Here is a 22,697-nt window from a genome sequence, read left to right as displayed (position 1 = left end):
TCTGCCTTCTATGGAGTAGATGAACCTTGAGGGAGAAATTTGATTCAGTTCATATTTAAAGGTTAACCTGCCTATTTCACACGTTCCAAAACAATACATCAGCGAAAAGACGACCAACCATTCTTTGAAATTCACACGTCTCCAAATTTGGCAATGCAGTTCTCTACAAAAATGCATGTGGTAGGGTAAAGTGTGCATGAAACTGTATACATTCATGAAAAGAAGGTATAAAAATGCACGTTCGGGAAAGCTGATTATATTTATTTAAATGCATACATTTGGAGAACTAGGCTCTTTATTACAGAAAGCCAGAGGCTAGGAAAGAACAGCAGAGGAGGAGCAGCAAAAGAGAGCTGAGGCTATGATCCCTGATGGGTCTGTCCTGGTGTGCCATGAGAGATAACCTGGGGGTAGTGGTGAAAGGACATTATATAGGACGAGAGGTGCCACTGTCTGAATTTGTCCCCATAAAGATTTTTACTTGCCGCTTGCAAGCACCTGAGGTGCCATCTTCTTAACCCAGAATGGATCCAATGGATACTTGAAATGTTGAGCTATCTACTCTTGTTCCTGAGACCATAGACTAGCAAGCCATTCCTTCCCTAGCTACATATTAAAATATCAAACCATGCCATTTTGGTTCCTATTGTGGTCTCCATCATGTCATCAGTGGCTGACTTTTGTTATGAGGTTAGTCAAATATGCCAACTGTGGTACCAGCCAAACTGATCAAAGGCTGTTGGAACTTGGTCATTTTACAGATTATTGTGTTTGGAGAATTTCTGCATACGAATCTAAGGTAAAAAGCAAATATAATGAACAACTGTTTGTGTATGCGCATGAGAGGGAATGTCAAATTAATCCCCCCCCCCCGCAAAAATAAAAGTCTATGAAAAGAAAAAAACAAGTTTTATTTTTTAATTAAAGAAATTCAAAATCTCCAAACATTACAATTGTTATAATATAATCCAAATATATAATGAAAACAAACTATTCGAAACAAACTCTTAACCATGAAAAAGGAAGTGAAACCAGGATAATTTGTACCATGGAATTAAGAGGTGCATGCCTAAATGAAAGTGTGCTGGGGGGAAAAATGAAACAATGTCTCTAACAACTATATCAATTTTTCTGCTGGTGTGGCTGTTTGTCTTTTGCCACCCAAGACGTTACATCTCTCCATCATCTACAAAAAGGCCAATTTATAATTGCTCCACAGATGATTGCAGCTTTGTCCTTCATAAAAAACAAAACAAAACCAAACCTCGGTGTTGTCCAGGACATAAAATAAATGTTGACATGCAGCCAAAATTACAAAAACAGTTCTATCTCATGGAAGTTGTGAAGAAGTGGTCTTTAGGGCAAGCATTGGCTTCCTTTGGCTCATGGCATGCAGTCAAATCAAAAGGTGAAATAAAAGATAATGACTGAAAGGGTAATTTCCATAAAAAGAAAATGCTCTGGAATCCAAAACAGCTTCCAGTATTGGGGCTGGAATTTTGTAAGAGATGAAGAAAAATATAGCTCTACTTGAAAGGTCTCATTATCCATGATTAATAGGAAGGGAGTTTGATCCAGCAGTGGATCTACCAATTTTTATTCAAAAGAATGAATGCCACATCTTTCTAGGTATAGTCTCTTCCCAGCCTGGTCTTAATAGACATTTGCCCCTAGATGACTCTGACAGAAAGAAGATTGAAGAAGGAGGATAAAGGAGAGAGGGAAATGGAGAGGGAAAGTAGAATGCAAAGGGTGGGGAGACACACACACACACACACACAGAGAGAGAGAGAGAGAGAGAGAGAGAGAGAGAATACAGTCAGCAAGATTTACACACACACACACACATACATATGCTTGCTGTATCCTCATTATGAGAAAGAAACAAAATACAAAAAAATGGCCTCCATCCTTAAGGAGCAGGAATTCAGTCCTTTAGGAAGCATCCATTGTTCCTTGGCTAGTGCAGAACTACCTCACTTATAAAACACATATCCTCACCATAGCTGATCCAGACACCCTCTCTGACCAATTTCATAGATTCTCATAATCTTCCTCTTAGAGATTGTTATTTATACCAAACAGAAAGTAGCAGCAGTAGCAACAGCTGGAGTTGGGCTGAGAAATGAAATGTCCATAAAATGCTTCCAGCCAACACACAACTCTTCCATCATGCTTTAATATAAAAAAGCAAAAGGAAATGTCCCAGTTGCTGGAAAGGCGGGTTGATGGTTATGTTTCACAAGTTTACTGGTCACTGCTGTTGGCATGGAGATAACTTAGGTTAAAAGCAAACATGGAATTCTGAGGCCGTGTATGATGTCACAAGCAGGATAAGCTCAATGGAACTTGATGAAAGCATTGAAGTGTTCTAAGGTGTTTTTCTGAAATGAAATTAAGACCAGCAACAACTTCTAAAATGGAGCCCTCTAGCAGCAAAAGAAAGAAGAAAGCTGCTACTTTACTGCAAGCACAAAATTAGATGTTTTTTTTAAAATATATATATTTATTAGCATTTTCTATAATGAAACAAAAACAAAAATAAGCAACCACAACTATATATATGTGTATATATATGTGTATGTATATGCTTTCGTAGATTTTCACGGGTACAGGAATGCAGGTTTTGGTGTCTTCGGGTGTCTTCCCGTGTAAGAGTCGGGGTGTCTGTGCGACGTTTCGACGAGGTCTCACTCGTCATCTTCAGGCTGGTGCTTTCGGCTTCTTGTTACTGGAACAGAGCAGAGTCTGGTGTTTGAGTTCCTATAAATACTGTTGAGGGGTGTGGTGTATAGCCTCCAACGTTCTGGGCAGAGAGGAAGTTCCTAGATTAGTGTGCCTTTTCTTCTTTTGTTCCTTAATTACTTGAGGGATATCTTGGGTGATTTCATGAGTGATATTCTGAATATCACTGGGTGGGTCATTAAGTGTAGATTAGTTGCTAAAGCTTTCGTGTCTTGACCTCTTGAGCTTGTGAAGAGTTTTTCTGAGAAGATGGCTGTGCTGCATTTAGTTGTGCTCTGGCTTGGCTTCGTGTATAGGGGCGAGCTATGGTTTTGTGCCTTGTGCCAGCCAGATCTGTGTAGGGATTGCAGGGGGGTGCAGCATCCAGAGGTGCCACTATAGTTTGGTTACTGGATGGAGTCTGTAATATGTCTGTGGAGAGGGTCTGGGTTTGGGTCTGGTGTGGTTGATTGGTGACGGCGTTCTGTGTGCCTCTGGTTCTGGTGTCGGTTTTTGTGGGGAGGGCTAATTTCCAGATGTCTGGCAGGCGGGACGTGTCGTCACGCTTGTTCATGTTGTGAGGGTGTTTCTCTATCTCGATGGCTTCCATGATTATTCTCTTGTGGTGATGTTCCATGTTAAAGAGCAATTTGGAATCTGCAAAATTAATTTCGTGTCCTGTTTCTTTCATGTGTTGGAAAAGAGAGGAAGTTTTTTCTTCTTTTTTGACGGCATTCTTGTGTTCTGCGATACGTGCATTTATTCGTCTGTTTGTTTGTCCAATGTACGTGGCTGGGCAGACTTTGCAGGGTATTTCATAGACCCCTTGGTTTTCCAGCTGGATTTTGTCTTTTGGGTTTCTGAGGATATTGGCTATTTTTTGGTTGGTGCAGAAGGCTGTTTTGATATTGTGTTTATGGAGGATTTTGCTGATTTTGTCTGTAGTGCCCTTGATATAAGGAAGGAGGGCCATGCCATTGTTTTCTTCTGTGTCTTGGTTTTTGGGGGGTGTTTCTTTTTGGATTAGCTTCGTAACCCTGTTTTTTTGGTATCCATTGGCGATTAACACATTTGAGAGATTCTGTAACTCAGTTGTCAAGTGGTCTTTGTCAGCCAGGCGTTTGGTTCTGGAGATGAGAGTCTTGGCTACGGAGTTTATTTGTGCAGGGTGGTGGTGTGATTGAAGACAACAACCAACTCCCCTTTCTTGACGTCCTAATCTACAAAAAACCTGATGGCTCCCTAGGACACACTATCTACCGGAAAAAAACACACACCAACCGCTACTTACATGCACAATCACACCACCACCCTGCACAAATAAACTCCGTAGCCAAGACTCTCATCTCCAGAACCAAACGCCTGGCTGACAAAGACCACTTGACAACTGAGTTACAGAAGCTAATCCAAAAAGAAACACCCCCCAAAAACCAAGACACAGAAGAAAACAATGGCATGGCCCTCCTTCCTTATATCAAGGGCACTACAGACAAAATCAGCAAAATCCTCCATAAACACAATATCAAAACAGCCTTCTGCACCAACCAAAAAATAGCCAATATCCTCAGAAACCCAAAAGACAAAATCCAGCTGGAAAACCAAGGGGTCTATGAAATACCCTGCAAAGTCTGCCCAGCCACGTACATTGGACAAACAAACAGACGAATAAATGCACGTATCGCAGAACACAAGAATGCCGTCAAAAAAGAAGAAAAAACTTCCTCTCTTTTCCAACACATGAAAGAAACAGGACACGAAATTAATTTTGCAGATTCCAAATTGCTCTTTAACATGGAACATCACCACAAGAGAATAATCATGGAAGCCATCGAGATAGAGAAACACCCTCACAACATGAACAAGCGTGACGACACGTCCCGCCTGCCAGACATGTGGAAATTAGCCCTCCCCACAAAAACCGACACCAGAACCAGAGGCACACAGAACGCCGTCACCAATCAACCACACCAGACCCAAACCCAGACCCTCTCCACAGACATATTACAGACTCCATCCAGTAACCAAACTATAGTGGCACCTCCGGATGCTGCACCCCCCTGCAATCCCTACACAGATCTGGCTGGCACAAGGCACAAAACCATAGCTCGCCCCTATACACGAAGCCAAGCCAGAGCACAACTAAATGCAGCACAGCCATCTTCTCAGAAAAACTCTTCACAAGCTCAAGAGGTCAAGACACGAAAGCTTTAGCAACTAATCTACACTTAATGACCCACCCAGTGATATTCAGAATATCACTCATGAAATCACCCAAGATATCCCTCAAGTAATTAAGGAACAAAAGAAGAAAAGACACACTAATCTAGGAACTTCCTCTCTGCCCAGAACGTTGGAGGCTATACACCACACCCCTCAACAGTATTTATAGGAACTCACACACCAGACTCTGCTCTGTTCCAGTAACAAGAAGCCGAAAGCACCAGCCTGAAGATGACGAGTGAGACCTCGTCGAAACGTCGCACAGACACCCCGACTCTTACACGGGAAGACACCCGAAGACACCAAAACCTGCATGTATGTATATATATATATATATATAACAAACATACAAAAATGTAAAACTTAAAAACAAAAACACATAAAGTTTCAATTGCTTATTTCTTTTAACTTATTTCTCAGACCTCCTCACACCTTCCCTTCTTGTATTCCAATTCGAATTATTAGCTCAGCAAATCCTTATTACTTATTTCTCAACTTTAACTTAATAATTTAATTTAACATATTATTATTTTACTTTTTCTCTTTCATCCATTTCCTCAATTTATTTTTGCTAACCTTATTTTCATTTAATTTAGTTCATTTTAAAAAACCAATTTTACCTTATCCAAACTTAAACATCAATACTTATACATCAATACTCATTCTTAAAACATTTTTTCTAAAGTCGATCCAAATTCCCTTCCACGAATTTCCCAATTTTCATACAAATAACAAAACAAAATAAAAACAAAACAAATTATAATTATGTACCCTTTGGATTCCCAAACTCCACCCCCCCTTTCCCGGTTTCAGTCCCCAATAAATAGTAGTCTTAATCTACTATCAGCCTGGAGATCTCACATCCGAGGCTCTTAATTCTCTCTCAATTCCTCTCTGCCGGTTTTTTTTGATAGTCCTTAATATTGAACACCAAATCTCGGAGAAGCTCTGGCCCAACGGGATCCATGTTTCTTCCAGCCAGACCTCCATACTCAAAAGTGGAGCCCAAATCTTGTTTCTTACTCCTTTCAAGTCCAAATGTCCCCAAAGCTCCAACTTCCACCTTAAGCAAGTTTGTAATCCTTCGGTCTTCGGATCTCCACATAAGGAGATCTCTCCATTTTTCAGTCTCCAGTTCAGGCCAGATTTTCCACATCAAGTTTTTATTTTCCTTTGTTGCCATCATGTCTGACCTCAAGCTCTCCTTTGTCATCTGCAAAATTACAGCTCCTCCATCCTTTTCTTCAGGGACAACATATATCTCCTTCTCCAAATTCTCAAAGCTCTCAAGTTTCTCTTTTTGTCCAGTTGAATAGACTTCCTGATTCAAATCCTTATCAAAATCAATAATGTTATTTACTGTTAAGTCCAGAGTTGTAACATTTGTAGCCAAAACATCAATTTGGCCTTGTAACTTTCCCAAGAGAACAAAAACTCTGTCCAGTTCAGCCTGAATTTTCCCTCCTCCAGCCATTCTTGTAATGTCCCAGAACCCCCTCTAGAGGGATTTTGGTTCCTTGATATTCCTTCCAGTTTGAATCCAAAAATCAAGTTAGTTTGTATCAGCTCTTCCTTGTTTTCAACAAATTGTAAGAAAATTGTAACAAATATAACCAGCAGGAGCAACAGAAATAAAGTTCTCTTTTTCCGTCTTGACAGCCAATTTGACAGCTGTCAAACTCTTCAGTACCTCATCAACAGGCTTTGGGGGGTGGCACATCAGCTCCCAAAATTAGCTCTTTATCCTCCAGTAAAATTTCTTAAACTGCCAAACCGTGAAATTAAAATCTTTTACCAAAAAAAGGGGGGGGGGAGGGTTCACTCGACCTTAGTTAGCAGGTCCTTGCTTTAAATTATTTACAAGGAGGGGAGACGGACTTCCTGTTTACACCTTCCCCGATTGTGCCTAATTCATAAAAATTTTCTTTACAATTCCAATTTCCGTACTACTCACGGGTTGTTACTTTAAAGTCCAATTGCTCACAAGAAGAAGTCAGTGCTCTCCGACAACGGCAGTGCACTTTGAAGCCAAGTACACATGATATTAGCCACAATCCATATGTATCCTGTAGTTTACTGCGTTTAGATGTGTTTCCCCTCAAATTAGCTTTCATTTGATCTGAAAACTTAAGTCACAGTTAAGCTGAAGTGTGTACATTTGAGACAGTCATTATGCATGAGATGACAGCTCCATTGGAATTTGGTGCAGGGCAACCAATCAGGTAATGCACATCGGGTGAAGAAATCCTCACCCCCCTATCTGGTATGTACAGCAATGTTAAAAAGCAAATTTAAATGTTGTGTGGGTGGGGAGGGGATGACCTCATTATCTTTTAAACTGCTAATGGGTACATTCCTTTGTCTGACAAGAGTCGTGTGCAATCTGAAAACCTGCTTCCAGTATCGAAAACTGTCCAGCACAGTTGATCCAATTAATGGTGTCATCTTACTTGCTGTGTGTGACAATGCAGAAGTCAGATGTAACTGCTTGAATTTACATTCTGATCTGAATATTTATTTTTACCCTTTCTAGTTGCTTCATGCTCTGGATAACATGGAAGTTTTCATATGTACAGGTCTACGTACAAAGGTTTTGTCCTTGCAGACATTCACACTATGTACAGTGGCAGACCTTGGGATCTCAAATTCCAGCAGCGCCCTGTGTGATGCCAAAATTTGGTGCCCCCCCCACCAGTGCTGTGTTTTTTTGGTGGTGATGGTGGGGCACAAGGGGGCAGCTCTACAAACCAGTCAGTGCTGATATAATATATGCCAGGGGTTGACTGAATGCTGGGGGCGCCAGTCGCTAAATAGCTGTTGGGGAAAATGGCATTACACGAAATGGCTGCCATGGGGAGCTTGGCACAACACAAAACTAGAGACAGCTGCTCTTGATGCTCCTTGTGCTTACCATGGGATGTCAGCTATGTTCTGCTAGTCCTGGTTGTGCATGTAAAATCAATATTGTGGCGATCTCCACAAACACTGTCGCTGTTGAATAGCAATAGGCAGCATCCCCCAGTACCTGGAAAAATACACAAAGTGGCCAAGCCACACACACACACTCATATTTCACAGAAATGACTTAGATCAGGCACCCCCAACCTTTGGCCCTCCAGATGTTTTGAACTACAGTTCCCATCACCACTGACCACTGGTCCTGTTAGCTAGGGATCATAGGAGTTGTAGGCTAAAACATCTGGAGGGCCACAGGTTGGGGATGCCCGACTTAGATGGTACCTGCCCATTTTGCCCTAAAACTTTCTAGGGTTAGAGACATACTTTTTCTTTTTAAAGAAAGCTCAGCGTCAGTTTAGGGCACCTCTGCGGGTGCCAAGGCGCCTGGTTGGTGGTGATCACTGTATGAACAGAGAAAGGGTCCGTTTGCAACCCCTCCGTCTCCTGGCCAGTTTCCTTGCAGCAGCTGCGCAGCGGACAGAAATCAAATAGGCATAGTAGCTCTGCCCATTGCTACACCTCTTGCATTTCTGCCTGTCCACCTGCAGCTGACCAAACGGGCTGAAAGAATCGCTCGAGCAGGCGAGAGAGGAGCAGGCGCCTCAGCCCGCTCCTTCCAAACGCATAGCCCGCGAGGGGCCGTTTCCAGAAGCTGCGGGGCGGGGGGGGGGGGAGCCGTCCCGAGCCGCGCTGGGAAAGAGAGGCGGAACCTTTGTTTCTCAGCCGCTGTTTTCCGGAAGGCGACGACTGTTGGTGCTCCGCTTGCGACGGGCTTCGAGGGGCGAAGGATCCGCCTGGCGATGGCTTCCCTTTGGAGGAGCCGCGGAGTGTGGCGAGGCTGCAGCCGGAGTGAGTGCGCCAGGGAGTGGCTGGCGGGTGTGGGGAGAGAAACGTTGCCCCTTTCCATTCCCAAGTGATTTGCGCGTCCCATTTCAGCACGTGGGGAACTGCAGTGCTTTGCTTTCCCAAGTGAAGAAATGCCGGTTTCCCACCCACCCCTTTGCCCTTCGGAAGCATGATTTTTTTTTTTTTTTTTGCACGCTGGGGCCTAGTTGTATCTTTAATTTTTAAGCCAAATGAGGTAGGCGCCTCATATATTCCAAGCTGAACCCTGAAGGTTCATAACGAGTCCAGAGGCTGTGAGCTTTGGATCCAGTTTTGCTCTTTGTGGGTAGCGCCGTGGTCCTTCCTCTTCCTCTCTCTCTCCAGAGATATTGCAGCTTGGTAAACCTTATGTTTTGCTAAGTTTCAATAGGACGAAAAGGAAGTCTGATTTGCGGTTAGGGCAGTGTGTGCTGCTGGGGTAGGGCACGTTTGTGGCGTGCTCTTGTGCAGTATGCAGAATCTTTGTGCTGTGAGCAGGGCCCATCCTTTTTGTATGGTATGAATAATTTGACTGGCATATGTATTAGTGGACAGAGAATAGCGGCAGCCTAAACATTTACAGGGACACGCCTGCCTTTTTAAAAAATGCCTTTTGTTTTGTGTTAAAGTGGGAGGAGGAAAAACACTGTGATTATTCCATCCCACAACTTTTAAAGGGTTTGCCATAACTCCTGCACCATTTTTTGGACTATGTATTTCTTCGAAAGAGCTCAAGCCGGTACATACTTCTCCCTTCCCAATTATGCTCACAACAGCCCTGTATGGTAGGTTAGGTTGGGCAGTGTGTCTTGCCCATGGTCACCAAGTGAGCTTCATGACGTGAGTGAGGATTCAAAACTAGTTCTCCCCAGTACTAGTTCAATACTATAACCACTACACCATGATGAAAATTTCCTCTCTTCCTTTAGTTACAGCAGTGAACATATTAATAGTAATTTCCTGTACAACACTGATAGCCCTCTCCCTAATGTAGCATGTGGTGATAAGGCTATTAAACTGGATCAAGTTAGTTCTAGCTATGAAAATATGGATGTGTGGAAAGGCCCCTGAATACTGGCACAGCTGTACTGCTTTTAGATCCGACTTGTTGGTAAGGTCTAATAGAATTGTATATTTAAAGAACATGTTTGAACTTCTGAATATATGAAGTACTTTTTTCTTATGCTGATTATTCATTATAGATATTGATGGTGAGTAATGAACTTACCTAATAGTTTCAAAACTTGTCAAAGTCTTGTTTACTGCAACATTTTTTGATAATATATAAATTATCTACTATTCCACTTAGAGCCTTAGAGCTTGCTTCCAAGGAACTGTTCTGGCATGGGATTGTTTTGTTTACTAAAATGAAGCAATATGCTGTTTGATGAGACTTCTTTTATTTCCAGGGCTTGTTTCAACAGCTCCCGCTCCTCAACTCTCAGTAGCTGAGATTGCTCAGATGCGCAGTGAGCTCTTCACAAAAGAGAAAGAGAGACAATTGTCACTTTATCCACGAATTGAGAAGATTGAAGTTAAATATGTTGGCAAACCTAATCCAGGCACTTTTTTAATAATGAACAAAGGGCTTTCCACTCCTTACACTTGTGCTATGCGTAAGTACTTGCAAATAGAGGGCTGTAGTTATGTCACCCTTAAGCCAAATGGCAAATCAAAACCACACTTTTTAAAAGACGGACAGTGCATCAGCTAATTTTATATGAAGAAGAATGTCCTTGTGATAAATGTTCCTTTTTAAAGTAAATCTAGTTCACTGTTCCAAAGGTAGTACAATCAGATCCATTACCCAGTTGCTCCTGTATCCCATTCAGAAATCTCTCCCTCCATAGGTTACTCCCACCCCTTTATATTTTATCATCTATTAATGGGGCCTAGCAATCTAGTATGTTGAGAGTAGAGGCCCCCCCCCTTCATGGGCCCCCATTCCTTTAGGAGTAACTTGCCAATGGAAGACAGAGCCACTCTTTCTGTCTCTCACTTTCAGGTGTTCAGTCTTTCTCTCCTGAATCCTATTCTTCCCTGCCCAACAGGTTGCTTGCGTGGGGAGGCAGACTGCTCTTCCAAGGACTTGAATGATCCCTTCCAGGTGGTTTTCAAAATTAGGCTGAGGTCCAGTGGTTTCCCACCCTTGTTAATCTCCAACATTGTTAGTTCCACCTTTCCCTGGCCATCAAAAGGATGCCTGCCTGATTTTTAATTTCACATCTATCAGGAATTCCTAACAAGCTAAGAAGGAGAAGTATGCTCCATCCATCCAATTTCTTTACAACATTCTACAAGATGATCTAAAAAAATAAATAGGCTGACTAGGTCCTCTCTTTTCTCTTCTGTTATCCCAAATGTTTTTGAGCTCTGATAGTGTCTGACAGTAAAGGCTGAGCAACAGCTGGTCCATGGAGAATGCCGCTGCTGCTCACTCTTTTTTAATTGATGGTTTATTGTCTGGCTGATTATTGTAAACAAAGTACAACTATACTATCACTATTATTTTGCTGTACTTTTTGTACTTTTTCTCCTTTCCTAGATTTAAGTGAATGGCACAGTAAGAGATCGGTACTTGCCCTTGTAGATGGACAAATCTGGGATATGTACAGGCCTTTGACTCACTCCTGTGAAATTGAGTTTCTTACTTTCAAAAGTGAGGATCCGGAGGAGGTGAACAAAGTATGTTTGTACCATTTTTCTTCACAGTGTTTTCTTCCCTTTGAGTTGAAGCTTTTTTCGAATAAAACTTAAGTAAGAGAAGGATTTGAATCTTGTTTGTTGAATACAAGCACAAAGATGAGGGCAGAAAATAATCGCTACATAGTCATACATGGTTACTCTTTATGTATTATTCAAAATATTTGGCTTCCTGGTTTTCTTCTATTTTTAAATCTCACACCTCTGTAGTACATTTATATCTCTTTCCACATAACTGCATAAGCAATGCTCTTCTTTATAGTAGAACAGTAAGAAATGCAGGCCAATAACGGTTGAATCCAGAATAGCTCTGTGAAATTCTATTTTACTCTGAAAGAGGAAGGCAGGGAAGGAAACTCCCCCAATTTCTCCTTTATCCTGTGTGTCCTGGAAAGCTCTCCAGAAAATTGTGAGACCCTCTATAATAGTGTGGGAAGCAGCTTGAGGAGACAGGAAAAAGGAGGAACCATTGAAGATCGCTTTCTCCTATTCCTCTATCAGAGAGTCTCTGTTGGATCTTGGTGCCTTCCAAAAATGGAAAGAATCTGGCCATTCCTCTAATGGGGAATCTGGATCCTACCATATAGCAAACAATTTCTAGAAAGATCTTGTACATGTGGCTCTGCTCTAGAGGGCTTCATATCTTTCAACGATTACTAGTCCTACACAGTACATGAAAATGGAGGACAGCTCCACTCCTCACATTTCCACTTCTCTACCACAAGCAAACTTTATGTCAGAAGTGAGGTGGAGAGATATCCATTAATATTAGCAGCTGTCTTCTTGCATATTTTGAGAATTTTACACTTTGTTTTCACTTGAACTGAACTGGCATGGCATGATGTTAGAATAAATAAAGTTTGTTTGAAATCCTTTGTTGCAGGCCTATTGGCGCTCTTGTGCCATGATGCTGGGCTGTGTATTAGAACAGGCCTTTAAAGATGAATACCCAGTCACTCTTGTTAGAGCTCCGGAAGTGCCAGGTACATGTTTTGCTGTTGCAAACTTACTGTTCTTGAAAGTTGATCATTGTATATTGGAACACATGTAGAAGGTTCTTTGATTAAAGGTCTGTTTAATTTATGCATTTCAAAAGCTTTGGTAATTTAGAGTAATTCTAATCTCGTATGAGTGGACTTCCCCATCCTCTCCTCAGCTCTGTAGTGGCCCCTTGCCCTGTGTGAGGAGATTTGGGGAAAGAGAAAACCTGTTTCGCAAATGGATCAAATAATTTTTATCTGTTTGCATCATTAATGGCCATTGCCATATCTTGTAGCAGACAATTCTATAAGTTAGTTAAAAGTTGAATGGCGAAATACTACTTAGCTGTTTGGAATCTACTGTTAGTCAACTTCATGGATTCTCAATGTAACTTACCTCTGATAAAAATTGTAGAAAATCTAAAAGGTCTGAGCAGATAAAAATGCGTTCACCTTTGCTGAAAAGAGAACAACATTGACACTGGGAGAACCTCTCTGAAAAAGGACTTCCAAAGATGAAGTGCAAGTGTAAACCCTTTTCTCCAGTCACCAGAAGGTGGTGAAACTCAGAGCAGGGTGTCAGAGGTTGACCTTAATAGCCACCCAGGTTTTATTTATCTTTGCTGTAAAGAAAATGCCCCAACCCCTATATTGTGGTTGCTCTCCTCTTTTCCTACTCTATTCTATCACTACCCATTTTAGATGGTGCAACCATAATCATACCCAATATTCCACATTGGCTGCACCATAAACATGTATAAGAGCATTCCGATACTGTAGGAAGCCCCATATGTTGGCTACCATTAGGATTGCAAAATAGGTTTAGTTCAGACTTAACTTCAAAAATTATTCATTTTCTTTTGGATCTTGACTTGCCATGCAGTGATATCGGGAGCTTTTTGCTACGATGCAATCTTGGACAGCAGGCTGGACGACTGGAAACCAACTTCTGTAAGTATGATGATTCCCTAGACATGTTCCAGTGTACTCTTTATTTGGGGGATATTTGGTTATTCAGTGTTACAAAATACAGGGGAAATTTTCACCAAACACAGATCTACCTGCCAGCAAATACTGTCCAATAGACATTAGCTAGGATCCTAAAGCTTGTATCCAACATTGCCTGTTCCTAAGCAGAAGAGAGTTCTGTTTGTGCATTGGGATTTCCCCTTCCTCTCCTTTCCTCTTCTTCATGCCCTTAAAATCTGCTCTGGAGGATTGTGGGACCCTCTGAAACAAATCTTGGGGACACATAGGATTCTTCAAGACGGAGGAGAGGAAGAGGTGAGAGGAAAGCTGCTTATGCATTGTTGGAGTCCACCCTGAGTTTGCTCCCACCAGAAAAGATGACTTTTGCCTATTTCCATCTTCCATCTCTTGTCTCTCATCCCCTGAAAATCTGTTCCAAACCTCCCGCAGAAGGTTGCAGGGTGGAAGAAGAAATAAGTGAAAAATGCTTATTTCTCTTCAGCGCATGGGATCTTTTATTGGATCTCAGTGCCATCCATGAATTCCAGAAGCTCTTCTGTTCACAGAAGTCTCCTTAAGATCCATTCAGGCTTGGAGTCACATCTTGGGGATATTTAGGTTGGCATTGGCAAAACTTTATTTAGGCTAGTCCTTTTCCAGCATACTTGTAATTGACTGAGCAAAACCAGGCATCTGGAATTACTCAAGCATTTGTACTATATTGTGTAAAAATATGATTCCTCCCCTTTTATTTGTATTAGTTTCAACAGTGAACATGAGAATTAATTAACTACAAATTAGTCTTTATAAACTGAGATTGACCTTCCCATGCAAGAGCTTGTATAATAGAGAAGGTCTATTACAGAGCTTATTGAACTGTCGTGTCACAACACGTTTGTGTCGGCTGCAGTGTGTAGGTGTGTCGTGCGAACGCTCCCCACGCTCCTCCCGGGGCTCAAAGGGGTTAGTTTAACTTCCGGTTTGCTAGTAAAACTGAATTACCATGTCGCGAAATGATGCATATCTAAAAAGCATGTCACCAACATGAAGAGTTTGGAAAGCTCTGGTCTATTATTTAATCCGTAAATGCAGTTTCAGGCTGGTTCCAGAGTAAATACTATTTGCCTTATGTGGAAGTAAAGTAGTGAGAGCACTTTTCATGGGTGGCTGTAAAACCAAAGAAGCTAAATAATTTTACAGTCTATGGGGTGGGGTGGGGGAATGAAACATTACAACAAGGAAAAATCACCGGGAACAGTTAATATTTACTATTTGTTGTCTATATATTGCATCGTCTTGCCTTACTCCAAGGCTGAGCATAGGCAAGACTTATCCCAATTGGTTTGGCCTTGGAAAATCCACTGGAGGGTGAGGGCTAACCCTTACATGGCATGGATTTCAGTCATCTGAGCTAATTTTCATTCTGTATTCCTTGCTTGTCTTGTTGATCTGTGTATACATACATTTTTTTTCTTCTTTTCCAAGGAAAGTCTCCATTCTCTTACAAAAGACGTTAGCAAGCTAATTCATAAAGACCTTCCGTTTGAAATGCTGGATGTTGATGCAAAAGTGGCGCTTGAAATTTTTCAGCATAACAAGTCAGTATTACCATATTATGTTTAATAGCACATGTTTTTTAAAAGCAGGCCACCCGTATCTTCTGCTGAAATTGTGTATTGTATTTCACGAGATAAGTTTTATATGTAATTTAAGTGAGTTTTAAAGCTGGTCCAATTGGTTACATTAAACAATTGCAGTGGTACCTCGGTTTACAAACTTAATCCGTTCCGGAAGTACGTTCTTAAACCGAAACCATTCTTAAACCAAGGCATGCTTTCCCTAATGAGGCCTTCCACCGCCAGTGCCCTTCCACCGTTTGGATTCTGTTCTTTGACCGAGATAAAGTTCTCAAACCGGGACACTACTTCTGGTTTTGTGGAGTTCGTAAATTGAATTGTTCATAAACAGGACTGTACAGTGGTACCTCGGGTTAAGTACTGAATTCGTTCCGGAGGTCCGTTCTTAACCTGAAACTGTTCTTAACCTGAAGCACCACTTTAGCTAATGGGGCCTCCCGCTGCCGCCGCACCACCGGAGCACGATTTCTGTTCTCATCCTGAAGCAAAGTTCTTAATCCGAGATACTATTTCTGGCAGAGTCTGTAATCTGAAGCGTATGTAACCTGAAGCGTATGTAACCCAAGGTACCACTGTAATGTTAATTTTCAGTTGCTAAGGTACTGACCTGAAGTTTTTCATCATTTTTGCCAGTAGATGGCACTACAGTCTGTTGCTGGTAATTAAAGGAATGTGGAACAACTCAGGTCAACCAAGCAGCCATATATGCCATGCATACCTGTGAGAGAGCTTACATATGTAACTTATTTTTTTGCTGTGTAGTAGATAGTCTAAATTAATATACTACAAAGAGTGTTAATGAATATAAGTAAAGGGAGATGTGTTGTCTAAGAGAAACAATGTGCTTAAGCCTGAACGTATAGGTATCTATAATGCCTATATATATAATATAATATATAATATATATTGTGGAGCTTGTAATGTATCTGAGTTAACTCCACTGTCACTGTCACTGTTTGTTGTGGATTTGAGTAGTTAACAGAAGGAAGCCTACTGCTTACCTAGGACTGGCGGACTGTAAGAAAGATGCTCTTTTGGCAATTCCTTGAGAAGAACTCCTCGGAAAGAGGGCGGTTGAACCTAGTAGTTAGAAAGGAAAATATAAGGTTATGAATATGCAAAGAAGTGTGGCATAATGTGTATTCTTCCAGTTCGGTTATGATCTTCCACTTTATACCTTGTGATGTTGAGTTATGAGCCTCTTTTCTGGTTCTGTAGGTACAAAAGGGAGTTAATTGAACAGCAAGCTTCACAGAACTCTGAAAGAATAGTAAAATTGCACAGGTGAGCAAAATCCTGTTTGCTTTTGTTTCATAACTAGGATTATATATATAGAGAGAGAACGCGTGCGCTTGCACGCTAGGATTCCTTGTAACCGTGAGCTACCTGTCATCAAGTCACAAAAATGATTTGAATTTCCCCAGATACAATGAAGGTACAAGTAGGCAACTTGTTTAACAGCTTTCAGTCGTATTCTAGTCATGGGGTGAGACTCTGTGGGGATATTTTACATTGAAGAGCAGCATAGAAATGAATCACATTTTAAATGTGTTTGTATGTAATACAGTGGTACCTCGGGTTAAGAACTTAATTTGTTCTGGAGGCCCGTTCTTAATCTGAAACTGTTCTTAACCTGAGGTACCACTTTAGCTAATGGGGCCTCCCGCTGCCGCCGCGCGATTTCCGTTCTCATCCTGAGGCAAAGTTCTTAACCCAAGGTACTATTTCTGGGTTAGCGGAGTCTGTAACCTGAAGCATCTGTAACCTAAGGTACCACTGTATTCCGTACTTGTGAGTTGGATCTAGAGTTCCAAGAGCAAAGTTCTGCTTACAGGATAGGGAGCTCTCGGGATTTGACTTCTTCTGCCTAGAATGTTCAAAATGCCTTAAATGTGACTTTTAAAAATCAGACTGCTACATGTCAGTTGTCCTATTTACTAGATTCCATAGGCTAGGTTTATTATGGTGTTACCACAATAATCTGGTACCTTCCCTTTTGGGGTCCCAAATGATGCATCTCCTCTGTCAATGCAGGTGACACAGATAATAGCATATATACTTCTTAGTTCCTCCCATAAACAGCTTCACCTATAAACAACATCAGGTTTTCTAAAAGAACAGTTCTGAAATCTACTGACTATTGGTGCATCGCATTGGCAGGGCTTTTGTTTTGCAGTAAATGAGACAAATGTTTTTTTTGGGGGGGAAATACACTTTTTAAAAAAGTTATTAATCTTTCTTTGTTTTTGCTTTCAATCAGGTTAGGCGACTTTGTAGACATTAGTGAAGGCCCACAGATTCCCAGAACCAGCCTATGTCACCAGTATGAGGTGACAGCTGCTCATAATGTTCCAAGTGCTGAGTCTGAGCTTATGCGGAGATTCCAGGGTCTCTCTGTTCCAATTTACTTAAAGGTAAGTCATCAATTTGCTTATAGATATTTGTGATTGAAGTAAGGAACATAAAAGATGCTTGTGGATGTGTTTGTCTTACTTTTTTCAGGGCTTCAGTATAAGGTGCGTTAGTAGCTTCAGTTATCCCGTTAGACATGAGATATAGCACTTTTAGTTCCAATGTGTAGTTCCACTACTCTTTTTCATAGAATAAGTAGAAACTCATTCATTTGAAACCTGTAAATTATAAATGGCACAAAGAGGAGGAAACCAAAAATTGTTATACAGCAGTCATAGAAGTGCTGTTTCCCTCCCACTGTTGTGGAAATACAAATCTCACCATCCCTGATTTTTGGCTGTGCTGGCTGGGGCTGATGGAAGTCCAACAACATTGGAGCATCCCGCCCCCATTAAATGGCTTGATTTTTTGAGTTTTGTCATAGGGAGCCTTCTTATGTTAATTACATTTCTTTTTAATTTAATTGTTAGGTTTTTGTTCTTTTTTTTAAGGGAAAGGCTGGGTGCAAATGTTATTTAATTAATTAAAGAACAGCTTGAATCACTTTCAATATATAAATATAAATTTGATGTAGAAGACCATCTGTTCCTTTTAATGAAGAATAAAAAGCAGCACAGCCTCTTTAAAGTTCCTAACCTAGATGCCCTCTGTAGCAGATTTTGGGTGGGGGGCGGGCAGGGAGAGTATGAGCAGAGAAGAAGGGGAAGTCCTGTCACACAATTGAAATTCCGTTTATGTGATGTTGGATGCTTCCCTAAAGGGGTCTGTTCCCCACTTCCCCCAACCAGACCATTTAATACTATTTGTTGGTTGTCCATTTGCAACAGTAGTTAGATCTTTCTTGTATATCGTAGAGAACAAACTTGTTAAAGATGTTAAACAGCTTGTGTGTGTTGGATCAGTGCTCCCTTGGCAGTTTTTGTCAAGAGCTGAAAGAAATCTCTCTCTACATACTTAAATAAATTTGTTACAAGCATGTGCTTGCATTTAGGAATCTTTTTATGTACACACACACACACCACAAGTTTTTTTGATATATTTGGGGGTTTTAAATACTCAGTTTACGAAGTTGCTTACAATAAAAGGCAGCATGATGCATTTGATACAGATATTTGGAAAAAAAAATGATACTCTTCTTCTGGCACTTAAAGTTAACTTACCAAAGTGTTGCTTACTTTCCTTTTTTACATTATATTTTACTAATAAACGAAATAAACCAAACACATACGGTATAAAGAAATACTGCTACATTTTAAGTTTTATCTTGCTAAATCATACTTGCGAGAGCCATTGAAATCAGTGGGCTTAATTTAGTCATGGCTAACTCGTCCACTGATTACAATGGGCTAGCTAAGAGTATGACTAAGTTGGATAAAACCCTCTTGAGTAGTTATTGTGAAACTGTAGTGACGGAAGTTCTTGTCAGAGTAGTAGTTGTCATAGGCCATTAAAGTAGACATGGTAAGACATCTGTCTGGCTATATACTTGACTGCACCCTTTCACATTCCAGCTTCATCACACAATATGGCACAGATTGCGGGAAAGGTCTCGAAACTTAGTAAGTCTAGTTGCATTATTATTATTATTATTATTATTATTATTATTATTATTAGAATTGTTGACATGCTGTCTTTGGGTATTTAATGTTTTATTTCTTATAGGGCTATGGATCAAATGTATACAAAAATGCAAATTTTAAATTATCAGTTTTACATGATCCATATTAGCCCATCTGTTGAAAGTTTTGCTGCTTATTTGTACAACTTCAAAAAGTATGGGAACTTTGCTTTGCAATCCCAATTTGCATATGTAACTAAAACAGAACTGTAATTTCCTCCAATATGGTATGTATTAATAGAACAGTTTTCAGTGAGAAAGTGTTAATGCCTTAAGACGGAGGAAATTAGCATTTCCCAGGGGAGGTAAAAGCTATGCTGTGTCTTTGCCATTCATACATCAGATACAACAGTTTTGTTGAGAAATATCCATGTTGAGAAAAGAGTGGCTGCTAATAGACAGGTTGTTTAATATGAGCGCAGTGTTTCTTCACTTGCTCTAAATGAAGGAGCAAGAATGACTCGGAACTGGTGCAAGTAGCATATGAGAATATATGCTTCCAGTAAATTATTTACTGTGTTTTGCAGATCAGTGAAGACAAAATGAAAGAAGCAAAAGATGAAAATGAAATCTCAAATATTGAACCGGCCTAAGTCTTTCTAATTTGCACATGGGTAAAACTTGTCAACATTAAATTGTGTTTTCCTTGTAAAGTACCATTTCATTATTCAATCAATCCCCCAAAGAGGACTTCTGACCGTAGGTTTTCATGGACTTGGACAAAAAAGCATTTGTTGGCCCTTGCTCCTACTTCATCAAATCAGAAGTAAGCTGTAAACATAAATGAAAGTTTTACGGATGGGAAAGTTCACTGGATAGCTGAGTTGGTTAGAACACGGTGCTGGTAATGCCATGGTTGCAAGTTCAATCTCCATATAGGATAGCTGCATATTTCTGCATGGTAGGAGGTTGGACTTGATGATCCTCAGAGTCCCTTCCAACTCTACAGTTTTATAAGTCTATGTGCTGGCACACCTGCAAGCTTCCACTAAATTATGCCAACAGGATTGCTGCAATAGGAATTGGGAAAGTTGGTTTCAAATCCAGTTAGATAATGATGTCGCCTCTCATCTATAATGTCTGTCCATAGCCTGTAGTCTTAGCACATTTTACAGTTGATATGTACTGGGTTATGTATGTATTTTATTATTATTATTATTATTATTAATAATAATATTTTTAAAAAATTTATACTCCGCCCTCCCCGGCCAGAGCTGGGCTCAGGGCGGCTAACACCAATAAAATCACAGTAAAAACATAATAGGGGAAAACAAAACAAAAACAAAATAATTTAAAATACAGGTTAAAATGTAATTAAAAATGCAGCCTCAATTTAAAAGTAGCCGATAAATCAAGACCATAAGGGGAGGGAAACATAAGGGTCAGACGGAGTCCAAAGGCCAGGCGGAACAGCTCTGTCTTGCAGGCCCTGCAGAAAGATGTCAACTCCTGCAGGGCCCTAGTCTCTTCACTGAAAAGGCCCTGGCCCTAATTGAGACCAATCTAACCACTTTGCGACCTGGGACCTCCAAAATGTTGTCATTTGTGGACCTTAAGGTCCGTGGGGCATACCAGGAGAGGCGGTCCCGTAGGTACATGGGTCCTAGGCTGCATAGGGCTTTAAAGGTCAAAGCCAGCACCTTAAACCTGACCCTGTACTCCACCGGGAGCTAGTGCAGGTGGTTACCATGGGATATGAAGCCCTGAAGCATCACCACCAAATGAGGGCTACAAGAGTGACATTAAACCATACATTCTCTGGTGTGGTAACCTGGTGACTTAAAATTCTGCATCAGGAATTGTGTTGCATGAGTTCAAATTCAGTTCATGGTAGATGTTGCTGTTACAGTGCTGTTACGGTGGATGTGTTCTCTACAAGTCAATTAAACATACGCATGTTACAGTGTTTTAAATAAACCTGAAGGACACATTCAGATCCAGCCGGAGAAAATTAGTCAAAGAAATGATAAGACTGGAACACAGACCAGTCTTTCAAAAGTGCGAAGGGCAATGTCGCAGCAATAGAGTGTATTTTGAGCAGCCCCTGCCCCCAGTCTTCAGTAAGACTGACCTTTACCTCCATTTCCATGTAATGGCAGATGATGACTGACTCCATCACTCACCAGCCCCAGCCATCATGGCCAATGGTCAAGGATTATGAGGAGCTTTAATTTATCAATGTCCAGAAGAGCACAGGTTCTTCATTCTTGTGTACAGAATTGGCAAGCTGAGTTATCACCTTTAGCCCTTGATATCCCTGGAAATAGAATCCATGCTAGCGGGACAGAGGGAGATGTCTGCCTGAGGTTTTGAAGAGCTGATGCTGGCCATTGACTCACATGGTAAAAATCACCTCTCTTTATATATGCAGACCAACTTTCACTTGTACCACACACAGTTGCTTTCCCTACATATTCTTGACTAATCAGCAGTAGGTGATCCCTCTTGTCTGCCTCCTATATCGTGGCAGCATCTATATATCAGATGCATGGCTGGCATCATTTGTTGATGGGGAGGACTAACCACCTAGCCCCTTAGCCCTCCTTCCTGAGGAAGGTGACTGGTTGTGAGGTTGAATTAAAATTTTAGGGGATCATTGAGGTAGAAAGCTCATCGCATCTCCTGCTGCTCAGACTGTCCCGTTTTGAACATACCAGAGCGGTTTTCCATTCATGGGTGTGTATGTGAGAACTTGTTGTAGTTGCACATGTACTGTAGATGCACACATCTGCAGCAAGCCTTGGCTTACTCTGAAATCTGCTGCACTAATTTCAGTACCCCAAGCCCACCTTCATTTCCATAGTGGTGGACCTTTCTTGCTGCTGGGTGTAGGATGTAAAGTTTCTGGAAACTTTGAAACAGTTGAAGGGGAAAAACTGGGTTTATTTAGGGGGTGGATGACAGAAATGGAAATCTTGCAATATGCAATACTCCCCCCCCCCCCGAGCCAGCTCTGCAGCTATCACATGATGGCAAGAAATGTGTTTTGAGGCTTTTCACTATGTCAGCCTGGGAGCTGGTGTAGCAAAAAGGCATTTTTCCTCCACTCCCGCCCAGGCTGATTTGAACAGGGGCTGTGAATGCAGTGGTCACTATGCTGCTCCATTAAGACCAGCCACTTGGATTGTCTCTTTAATTTTTTCCACAGTTGTATGGAAGTATATATTCATTTATCTCATGGAGAAGATGGAAAAATATGAGTGAATGAGATGCAGAGGCTGTATTTGACTATCATGTTGCAGGAACAATATATTTGGCAAGCTCCCGAGATTACTCTCCTGCACCATATACCTTTTAAAGTTACATATCTTGCAGTATTTGGAAGAACTTCCCCAGCATCAAATCCTGAGATATTTGTTTACTAATCCAGACAAACTTGGTAGCAATGCTGTTTCTCTCTCCTTGCCCCACAGACGTGATATCTACTTTGTAAACACATGGGCTACAGGTAGCTGTGCTGGTATTGTGCCCTGTTGTGGGTATCCACTTCTGCCTTGGGGTGATGTCCAATAGTCTTAGGACATTGATACTGTTAACAGTGCTTATGCATACTGTGCTATTGTAGAGGAGTATGGCAGCTGAAATGTTCCCATGTTCATATTCAGTAGCTCT

The 22,697-nt window shown here is 41.1% G+C and overlaps 1 protein-coding gene across 2 annotated transcripts; it reads left to right on the top strand.

The window, feature by feature from the left end:
• The first annotated feature begins 7,038 nt into the window (after positions 1–7,038).
• MRPL39 (mitochondrial ribosomal protein L39) lies at positions 7,039–19,738 on the top strand. Of its 2 annotated transcripts, none has more exons than XM_082220790.1 (10): positions 7,039–7,207; positions 10,176–10,382; positions 11,312–11,451; positions 12,353–12,452; positions 13,333–13,400; positions 14,904–15,016; positions 16,274–16,339; positions 17,316–17,469; positions 18,979–19,026; positions 19,613–19,738. In XM_082220790.1, exons 2-10 carry the CDS (start codon positions 10,229–10,231, stop codon positions 19,676–19,678), a joined length of 909 nt encoding a protein of 302 aa, XP_082076916.1. In that variant the 5' UTR covers positions 7,039–7,207; positions 10,176–10,228; the 3' UTR covers positions 19,679–19,738. The 2 variants fall into 2 exon arrangements, with proteins under 2 accessions (XP_082076916.1, XP_082076915.1); XM_082220789.1 differs by lacking the exon at positions 7,039–7,207 and adding an exon at positions 8,593–8,751.
• Positions 19,739–22,697: the final 2,959 nt, after the last annotated feature.

Source organism: Podarcis vaucheri (genome assembly GCF_965113315.1).
Source record: "Podarcis vaucheri genome assembly, chromosome: 4".
Classification (NCBI taxonomy): Eukaryota; Metazoa; Chordata; class Lepidosauria; order Squamata; family Lacertidae; genus Podarcis; species Podarcis vaucheri.
Note: the sequence above shows the minus strand (reverse complement) of the source record. Positions and strands in the feature narration are given on the sequence as shown.